This window comes from Felis catus, chromosome A1 (assembly GCF_018350175.1).
Source record: "Felis catus isolate Fca126 chromosome A1, F.catus_Fca126_mat1.0, whole genome shotgun sequence".
In the NCBI taxonomy this organism is placed as follows: domain Eukaryota; kingdom Metazoa; phylum Chordata; class Mammalia; order Carnivora; family Felidae; genus Felis; species Felis catus.
The window spans coordinates 116217432-116228633 of NC_058368.1; the positions used below are offsets into that span (position 1 = coordinate 116217432).

General features: G+C 37.4%; 1 protein-coding gene across 1 annotated transcript in view; it reads right to left on the reverse strand.

Annotated features, from left to right (window-relative positions):
- PFDN1 (prefoldin subunit 1) overlaps window positions 1-8537 on the reverse strand; it is a 71769-nt gene extending 63232 nt beyond the window's left edge. Inside the window, exons 1-2 of the mRNA XM_003980829.5 lie at window positions 8386-8537; window positions 5574-5740 (exon numbers count right to left, since the gene is read on the reverse strand). Coding sequence (XP_003980878.1) covers window positions 5574-5740; window positions 8386-8418 — 200 coding nt within the window. The 5' untranslated portion in view covers window positions 8419-8537. The remainder of the gene's footprint in view (window positions 1-5573; window positions 5741-8385) is intronic.
- Between the last annotated feature and the right edge of the window lie 2665 nt (window positions 8538-11202).

Genomic DNA, 11202 nt, shown 5'->3' on the forward strand with positions numbered 1-11202 from the left:
TAAAAACACAAAAAGGGAGGGTCACAATCTATTAGTAAAAGCAGTTCAACATCAAGAACCCCTCTTCCTTTAAAATAAAATCTAAAAAATAACTTTTTTTTTTTTAATTTTTTTTCAACGTTTATTTATTTTTGGGACAGAGAGAGACAGCATGAACGGGGAAGGGGCAGAGAGAGAGGGAGACACAGAATCAGAAACAGGCTCCAGGCTCTGAGCCATCAGCCCAGAGCCCGACACGGGGCTCGAACTCACGGACTGCGAGATCGTGACCTGGCTGAAGTTGGACGCTCAACTGACTGCGCCACCCAGGCACCCCTAAAAAATAACTTTTTAAAAATACCTTCTTACCTTTGAAAATTATTTTATCTTTGCTTCATTTTCTCTACTCTAAAATACAGATTACTACATTTAAAGAGAAGATATAAGGAGCTGATAAATTTCTATCTGCAGTGTGCTCTCACAGCAAAAATAATGTGTACTTTTCTCCTATAGCAATCACTAAATAAAATATCCAAACCTGATTCCAGTAAGAACAATATAAACTATTTTTACTATAACATCAGCAATATTTACTGCACCAAGTTTTGTGGTTTATTTCCTAATCTAGTAAAACTATTTCATCAGCTTTAAAATTACACCAAATTGACTAGAATACCAACTTTACAACTATCTGAAATTGTAAAATGGTTGCAAAACTTCAGGCACCATGACTATGTCCCTTTCTATTAATATTTAACATAACTAAACAGAGAAACCAAATATTTCGGCTTGGCTTTACTAACTGTCATGATTCAAACTACAGGTCAACATCCAAACTAACAATTAAAATCACAAGAGAACTAACATAATAGTTTAAACAAAGGGCAGTTCAACCAAGCTACCGTGAAAAATTCAGATTTCTACATCCTAATTGCTTGAAAAGTTGCTCAACTGTTCAGATTTTGGCTACTGTTAATTTGTTCCCTATCAGGAATATATCTACTGTTTTTACTTTCTACCTGTGCCACATTTATCTTAGGTTTTACACTTCTGGATCTTTCAACCATTAGAGATCAACCATCAAATTACTTCAACAAGTAGAAATAGCAACACCGCTCCCAAACAGCAAATTCTGCATTGCTAGACACTTATCTAGTTGGTAGATTTATACCATTGTTCATTCTTAGTTCCTTAAATGTAAAAAATACCCGCAGAATGGTGGCATACCTCTAAATTGGTTTAAATATGGTACAAAGTTATTTTTAGTTAGGTTCAAGTTTTAAAAAGGCACTAATCATTCTTCTCAGAGACTAATCTACTCAAGTTCCTCCCATATTAAAAAAAATTAAAGCTTAATTTGTCTCTCTTGGAAAAAAGAAGTGTATGTAATGCTCAAGTAAAAGAACATTAGAATTACAGAATACTAAACCTGATATCAAATCAGGGTCAGGATCATACCTATTGTTAATAAAAATAAGTCTGACATTTATTCTAATGATGGTCCTTTCAAACACTAGCAAGGCTAAATGTTCTCTATATGCACTTTCAAATGTAATTCTTATTTTTAAAAAATTCTCCTATCTTCTAGTGTGCAAAAAGGGAAGAAAACCCCCATAAATCCTTGTAAACTGGTTCTTATTCATTAAAAAAAAAAAGGATACCAGAAACATTCATGTATTATTTGAGAATTGTGTCTATTCCCTCCTTGCATGCTAGAAAGATGCAAAGACAAACACTTGCAATTATTCAGACAGATCATTCCACAGTTGTAACTTTCATCACAGTTCTCAAAGCAGTATGGTGAGGTCAGCTCACAAACAGCTTAAGTAGCAAAACTAGAAATTGGTGGTAGTAGTATCAGGCTACATAACAGCCTCTCCAAAGAATATGAAGTAAGAGAACTGAAATGTGCTGGCAACATGCCAAGAGACTGGACAGAATATAGCTTTGAGCAATGAATACGCAGAGTTTACAGTATATAGCAATTCATCATCTCTTATCCTGTAGTTTGATTTTCCTTGTATAAAAACCAAAATAAGCCATATACAGGAGGTCATTTAACACTACCAAATTTCTCTACATATGTGTCTTAAAAGACATCTGGGCATGCAATGATTTGGTTAAACTAAAAACATACCCTATAAAGGAATATGTAACTTCCATCTTATATGGAGATGAAGAATATGAAATACATATTATTATATTGATATTATTCTACATAGAACAGCTTTTATTCTCTAAGGATTATACTGCCCTGGGCCTAATTCTAAATGCTTAGGTTTTTCTATAGTGCCAGTTCTAACTAATTATCTCTGCAACTGATTGGCTTTTAGAACTGGTTAACCTTCTCAGGAGATTTAATTAAGAATTTATCTTATCCAATCAAAGAACATAATTTTGATAAGAAACAACTGCTTTGACCTAGTCAAAATGTTACTTTTACAATTTCACCTTTGTTGAATCATATTTTAAAACAGAATAAGAAAACCTAATTCTTAAGTCTTTGCCTTTCTAACTGTATTTTCTTTCTGAAGAAACAAAAGAAAATGTACCTATTTTAGGCAAAAGAATCATATTCAATTCAAATCAAGACACATTTTACACCTATTTTGTGCCAGACATTATGTTGAGAACAGAGGAAACAAAGATAAGATGTATACAATCTCAATGAGCTGACAATCAATCTAGTTGAGGCAAATGACCCACTTAGAAATCAATCATCTCTCTGTCTCTGTTATACTAGCTACAGGAACAAAGCTCTGGTATCACCCAGGAAAGTGTGAATAAGTCTGCCAGGGAGGACAGAAAAATCTTCAGAGAAGACAAGCTATGTCTTGAAGGATAAAAATTTCACAAGGGAAAGGGGATACTTCAAGCCAAAGAAAGAATGAACAAAATCAAGAAAGCACAAAAACATCTGACAGGGGCACCTGTGTGGCTCAGTCAGTTAAACGGCTGACTCAATTTCAGCTCAGGTCATGATCTCACAGTCCGTGAGTTCAAGCCCCACATTGGGCTCCATGCTGACAGCTGGGAGCCTGCTTGGGATTCTCTCTCCCTGCCCCTCCCCTGCTCAATAGCACATGAACCAGCTCTTCCTCTCTCTCAAAATAAATAAATATACTTAACAAACAAACAAACAAAAAAAACGGGTGACAAAGTCCGGTGACAAAAGTAGGGACAACGATTTCCGGTACATGTACTACTTATTCCTCTTCTATCGTCACCCGTGACAGACATACTAATCAATTAAAGCATGTTTAAAGCCCACATGAGACTCAAAGTCCTTTTCAACAGATCACCCAAAATCAACGGAAGGATGTTAAATCCATGAGATGAAATTTGCACTATACTGAGCCTGGGACTAGAAAGTGGTGGGACTTGAGGCTACAGTGGTACATTAAGGACAGATTATAAATGAACATGAATGCTAGGCTAAGAAGTTTAGATTTCATCCTGTGGGCAACAGATCAAAGAATTTTATGAAAAATATGGATGTGATCAATTCTGGCAGATGTAGGAAGAGTACATTTGAACACAAAGAATAAAGGCAGAGAGAACAGCTAAGAGGCTATTGCAATAATCCAGGTAAGATACAATGAAGCCCGAATGTCAGTGATGGCAAAAATCTACTGCAGGCTCTAAACAAAATGGAGTGTTTTGGATTCTATAATTCATGGTTTTAAACAACAGTTTGAGAAAAATTAGTATTCTAATTGGAATTCCCAAATAATATTCAAAAAAGAAAAGACAAATTAAGGTAAAGACTGGAATTAAAGAAGTGAATCACAATGATACTCAAGATTACTCAAGACTATAAATTCAGAAATAGTTATTTCAGGTTTAGCATCAAGGGGAACATCCTCATGACCAGACTAATACTCAGCAAGTCTTTTCTTCCTGAGGGCGCTAATACTCTAGCCAAACAACAAACTCTATTCACCTTACATGCCCCCACAATGCAGAGTCAAATTCGCACTCCCAGTGGGATGCAGAAAGAACAAAAGTCAAATTGAAAACCAAAGCTTGAAACTATGTAGGAAGTTCCACTTTATCCAAACATTTACAACAATGTATTTATTTTACACAAAATAAATCTTATGGAAATACTACTACTATTCTACCATGAACTAAATCATATCCCAGCCTTTTAACTCTAGACTTCTTGGCGTGGAATACAATCTAGCTGTAGCACTTAGGGCAGTATGCAAAAAAAAGTAACAACCTAGCACTTTTGGAGAATGTTTTAATAAAGTATTCTGATTAAAACCAAAAATTTCATTATAGCCCAAAAGGCCAAAGACAATCAAAAGAGATTTTCTATTTTGGAAAAAGAGATTCTTTTACTGTTGCAAAGGCTAATGTACTGATGTGAAATCCAAGTGCAACGTGCTAACGTGCATGCTGGAAAAGCTACCATTACTGTTTAAGACCTAAGGATACTCATATTAAGAATAAAATTATCCTATAGTGAATGCCAACAATGCATCTGTACTATATAGATATATATTCAAGGGTTTTACTTTGTTACTGTCCCAATTCTTTTCTCTCCTAATAACAAACTGTCAAAGTGGGATTCTCCTCCTCTCAAAATAAGCTAAAATGAAAAATATGAACTACAGATATAAAATTTATGTGATATATTGTTTATTCTGAGAAAACAAATCACATGTTTATCATAATCCCTCTCTTTTCCATTAAGAAAAGGAGTAGCTAGTCATGAGCAGAGTCTACTTCTCATGATGTCATTCCAAAGCCATTACTAAATGTTACACATGTTATGCTTCCTTCAAATCAATCACCAAACAAGTCATCTTCAGACTGAGGTCAAATTCCATTCACTACAAGATCTCCAAACTTGAAGTAATGGTCCATTTACTAAGTAATATTCAAAGACCAAATTCCAGAAAAACCCTCCCCTTGTACCTCCCCCACTTAAAAAAAGTCTTCTCCTTTTAGCTCATTGTAATGGAATGTGACCTGTAGTTAAGGGCTTTTCCATTCCTTATTTACTGTTTAGAGAACATGAAGCTCATCTATTCTCTGTCATAAGAGTAATATATTTCTTAAAATAAAAAGAGTGAAGTATAGGTGGTCAATCATATAACAATTAGAACAAACAAAAAGTAAATTGGTTTACTTGATTTCTCATGCATGACAGAATGAGTGTATTTAAATGATAAATGGATCTATTTTTATCTTACAACACTGGTCCAACATCTTAAAGGACCTATGATTTGTATGACTCCTAATAAATCAGGTAAGGAAGGAGAAGTTAAAACTACACCTACTTAAATAAATCTTCACACACAAAATTACTGTAAACTTTTCATGACAAATCATTTTCGTCATTGAACTTACACACTTAAATATCTACCTGATCACAGAGAGAAGAGGAAAATATCTAACAAATGTACTGCAAAGTCTAAAATTAAACACATCTATCTGGGGTTCAGTTAGCATTTTTAAAAAGTATGTATTTGACTAGGTGATCCTCAAGGTTTCCATGATACTTTAACCCAAGTTTTAAAATGAACAAATTCTAGACAAAAACTTCTCCCACAATAACCCCCTTCAGGATACATTTTACTTACATTCTTCCTACACCTTCATACATGTTAGTCTCATCTATCAAAGTCATAATCTCTGTATCTGTAAGATGTGCATGCTTTTTCGTCCTGTTTAGCTGTTCAATCTGTATGTCTGCAAGCTTCACCTTCTGTTGAGTGTCAATAACTTTGGCTTGAAGCTCTGTGAAGGCCTAATAAAAAAAAAGTCCTTCATTTAGTGGGTGAAACATTTTACAGGAAACACTTGAGTCAAATCCAAATATATTAAAATAAGCTGCTAACCAGAAACAAAGTTGTGAAATTTACCAACACAAACATCAATAAAACTCAATACAACTGTAAACAATCAAGCCACCATGCTAAATCATGAACTTACCCTGTCCTCAGAAAATGCAGTCTACATGAAGCAGAACAAATGCACCTTAAATAACCATATGAAGAAGCAGGTATCCAAAGAGTAATAAAACAAGAAATGCAACAGAGGATGAAACACAGTGATTCAAAACAAAACTATAACGATTCACTATATTTGTATTACACTGCTAGGTTTCAAAACACTTTCCCACATTTATTTGAAATACTAACATGGGAATATTAATATGAGAACATTGAGGAATATAGTAATATCTCATTTACTCCTCTCAATAATCCTATGATTTAGGAATGGGAGTTTTCATCATCACTCTTTACAGATTAAAGTAACCAACTTAGGGGCTCCTGAGTGGCTCAGTCTGTTAAGCATCCGACTTTGGCTCAGGTATGATCTCATGGTTCCTGAGTTCAAGCTCCACGTCAGGCTCTGTGCTGACAGTTCCAGGCCTGGAGCCTGCTTCAGATTCTGTGTCTCCCTCTCTCTCTGCCTCTCCCCTGCCTGCTGTCTTTCTATCTCTCAAAAATAAATAAACATTTAAAATACATTTTTTTTAAATAAAGTAACCAAATTAGTTGAAGAGATCTAAGTGGCTTGCACAGGGTTGAACAACTATTATGAGGAAAGGCAGGAACTTAACACTGAAACCCATTTCTTCTGACCTTTAGTTCAGGAATGTTTCTATTTTACAGTAACATTCAGGATACAAATATTTTTAAAATAAAGATTAAAAAAATTAAAAAATTCAAGGCATTGGTAGAATTGCATCATAATCTTCATATGCACATACCAAGCCAAATTTGACCCTCGTATACACTTAAAGATAAACACAGTTCTTGGATACTCTTATTTAAGGGCCTGGAATGACTTTCAGATGTTGTCAAATGTATGCCTTAATAATACCATTTGTGACTGCATTACAGGGCAAAGCCCTCTACTTAACTCTTTTCAGACTTTGTTCTCACCTATTAGTAAGGTTTCAAAAGATTGATTTGGGGAGAGAGGAGGTGCCTGAAATTTCCTATTAGTCTCCACTACCCCCCCCCCAAAAAGACCTTATAAAGATATTAGAAGATGAAACCTTTAAAGAACAAGTTTGTTTTTTACTTAAGCTAACTGGCTGTCAAAACTATGCAATTTAAGTCTCCAATCATCTTCTTAGTTTGCATTCATTGTCCAGAGGTTTCTTAACAACAAATTCAAATGCTGGGAGTTAAGTCCACTCACAGCTATACTCTATTGTTAGCTCTTTCACTAAACCCTGACTTACATTAGAACTTTTAACAGAAAAAAAGATAAACTTTTAGAATGCTTTAATCATTCTTCAGATTAATTCTGTTTTGCATGTAAACTTACAGGTGATCTGTACACATTGCTAAAGCAGCTGGTATACAGTTCAAGCTAAGATATTACAGCATTAGAGAACACCAGGTTAAGGACTAAATTTACAAGTTTCAAAAGAAAAAACACAAAAAGCAAGGTACATACACATAAATCCTCAGAGCAATAACAAACAACTTCATTTAATAGGAGCAACAAATATTTGAGCTATCTTATTTCATATGCAAAGGTTCACCCAAACGAAGTGTTAAGACGTTAAATTTGCTCTTCTGAAGAACCTAAGCTAATAAACAAAAGGTGTGGAGTTAAGCAAAGAATAGTGGATTCTAGTCCCAACGTTGGACTACATCTTTTCTAGAATTCAGTTTCCTTTTATAGAAAAGTATAGGTTTAAAGTTGATGAAGTCCAGGATCCTTTCCCTGACAACCCTTAAGTGGCAAAAACGTTTTTGGGTAACAACACATTTATAAACAACTGTTTGAAGAGAGAAACCCAATTCCTTCCGATACCGATTTTATTTGGAAAATTTTACGGGCTTGTTCTTGTTTCTTTTTTTTTTTTTTTTTTTTTTTTTTTGGCAGGTCCTTCAAGAAAGGGGGAAGGGGAGATAGGGCTGGGAGTCAAAGCCCTGCTATGAGACTATCTAACTTTGAACTGTATGTACATACTGTGACCTTTCAAAGCATGAGATGGAGTAAGTGGCCTAAAAACACAGGATGGCCTTGGAGTTTTTCAAAGCAAATGAAGATTAAGAATTTACAGATGCCTCAGACCTGGCAAGCCGTCCGAAGGGGCTCCAACTTGAAACGCTTACTTCAGGCCTTACTATGAAACTGAAGGCTCCACGCAACGAAACGGCCCTGGAGGTCAGAACGAGAAGACGGGCCAGCTATCGGCCCGCCACAGGAATCAAACCAGCCCAACCGGCTCTTAGGCAGAAAGAGCTGGTCGCCCCCCACGCCATCCTAAGGAGACCCGGTCCCGCCTTAGGACTCTGGGAAATCACGCCCCAGTTCCCTGGGGCCTCTTTTCTTCCTCCGGACTCGAGTCTCACTCGATATTCTTGACCACAGTCCCCTTAGCTTCCAAAGAGAAGCCTCTGCCAGGTGAGGACCCTCTTTTACCTTCTTCAATTCCAGATCCACGGGAGCGGCCATCTTGGTTCAGTCGACGCGCCTGCGCAGTAGGAGAAAGCCGGAAGGCTAGTGGGGGAGGGGCGGGCCTTGGAGGTTTGACGGGCCCCTTTCCTTCTGCGCCTGCGCATGGGTCGGATTAGCCGAGCTTCAAGAACTATTACGATTCCCATTACGTCCTCCTCACGTGACCTATCAGGCCTGGCGCGCAGATTCTGAGGATGGTTTTAAGCACTTGAACAAATAGCTTACCTTGTGCTTGCTGAATAGAGTTGCATGCAGATTCTGCCAAAACCTTTTCAGGCAGTCATTCCTTCAGCTAATCCCTGTGGTGTCAGGGAAGTGGAAAAATCAGCGGGAGCTTCAGGCAGGATAGTGTGGAGGAGACCAGAGGTCTTCGTTGAAATGTTCTTCCAAAGAATTTATTTCTACTGAAATCCCCTGGAAGACTTTCTAGACACAGTAGTTCTCAAGAGTGGCCAAATGAATTTATTAAAAGAGTACAGATTCTCTGGTCCTCATCACAAGCTTAATTATTTGGAATCTTTGACACTGGGGCCAGGAACTTTGTGTTTTCGAAAACTCCCCTTATCACCTGTAAGTCACCCATCAAGTCACCTGCAGACCACATTTTGAGAATCTGCTGTAAAAGCTTTGGCATTTGAACCAGAAGGATGAATAGTAATTAGACTTTAGAAATGGATGAAATGGATGTTTTACCTGATGTGGAGAACAAGGGCAAGAGGAAATGTAGATAAATTTCCTTATAACCTGAAGTTCATTGACAAATACTTGAGACAGGCAGAGTATGACATTCCTCCAGGAACTCCCAACTGTCTTATTAATGTTTTGCTAGAGGGGAAAAACCCTTAGCTAAAAATAGTTAAAACCTTGTAAGTGTTCTTTAGCATATGCAAGTCCTTTTGGAAACTTCACCTTGTCTTTACCTCCCCCAACTCCCCAACTATGGTAAAATCTTGGTTTGAGAAAATAATTTGTTCAGGAAACATTTTTATAATACAAAGCACCCATATATCAAAGCGAATTTTAAGAACCATTGGCTCAGTTGGGATCATGTGTCATTCGGCATTACATACTGCTCTTATTGTAAGACATTGCTCGTTTATCAAGTTAAAATGTATTAGAAATGTTTGCTCATCTTGCGGAACACTGGCAGAACAAATTACTCACAATCCAAGGTTTTACTGTATATAATCACTCACCCCTGACAATCCCAGCGCAGCTCTTTCTGCCCACAGGTCTTGTCCCTGTGCGTTAATAAAAAGACCTTTTTGGGGCGCCTGGGTGGCGCAGTCGGTTAAGCGTCCGACTTCAGCCAGGTCACGATCTCGCGGTCCGTGAGTTCGAGCCCCGCGTCAGGCACTGGGCTGATGGCTCAGAGCCTGGAGCCTGTTTCTGATTCTGTGTCTCCCTCTCTCTCTGCCCCTCACCCGTTCATGCTCTGTCTCTCTCTGTCCCAAAAATAAATAAACGTTGAAAAAAAACATTTTAAAAAAAAGAACTTTTTGTATCAAAGACGTGTCAAGAATTCGGGGCACCTGGCTGGCTCAGTTAAGTGTCTGACTTCGCCTCAGGTCATGATCTCACGGTTCTTAAGTTCAAGCCTCACTTCAGCCTCCCTGAAGAAACGTACTTTCTTACATTTATTTTTATTTATTTTGAGAGAGAGAGCACAAGCTGGAGAGAGGCAGAGACAGAGGGAAAGAGAGAATCCAAAGCAGGCTCTGGGCTGCCAGCCCAGAGCCCAATGCAGGGCTTGAACCCACAAACTGAGAGATCATGACCTGAGCCAAAACTAAAAGAAAAGAAAAAAGAAAAGAAATTAAGAGCTGGTTCTTTGAAAAGATAAACAAAATTGATAAACCCTTAGCCAGACTCATCAAAGAAAAAAAGCGAAAGGACCCAAATAAATAAAATCAAAAATAAAAGAGAAGTAACAACTGATGCCACAAAAATAGGAAGGATTATAAGAAAGTACTGTGAAAAATTACATGCCAATAAGTTGGGCAATCTACAAAAAATGGATAAATTTCTAAAAACATACAATCTTCAAAAATTGAATCAGGAAGAAATATAAAATCTGAAGAGACCAATAACTAGTGATAAAATTGAGTGAGTGGGGTGCCTGGGTGGCTCAGTCGGTTAAGCGTCCGACTTCAGTTCAGGTCATGATCTCACAGCTTGCGAGTTCAAGCCCCACATCGGGCTTTGTGCTGACAGCTCAGAGCCTGGAGCCTGCTTCGGATTCTGTGTCTCCCTCTCTCTCTCTGCCCCTCCTCTACTCGTGCTCTGTCTCTCTCTCCTTCAAAAATAAATAAACATTAAAAAAAAATTTTTTTAACTGAATGAGTAACAAACAAACAAAAAAAAGTCCAGGACCAGATGGATTCACAGGTGAATTCTACCAAACATTTAAATAAGTTAACATCTATTCTCTTTAGGGTGCCTAGGTGGATCAGTCAGTTGAATGTCCAACCCTTGATTTTGGCTCAGGTCATGGTCCCAGGGTTGTAGGATAAAACCTTGCTTAGCATGGAGCCTGCTTGGGATTCTCTCTCTCCCTCTGCCTCTCTCCCTGGCTCATGCTCTCTCTTTCTCTAATAAACAACAACAACAAAGAACAATAAAAGGGATGAAATTCTAACACGTGCTACAACATGGATGAACCATGAGGGCATAATGCTAAATGAAATAGGCCGGTCACAAAAAAGACAAATATTGTATGATCACGCTTATATGAGGGAACTTGAGTAGCCAAAATCATAAAGACACAAAGTAAGATGGTGG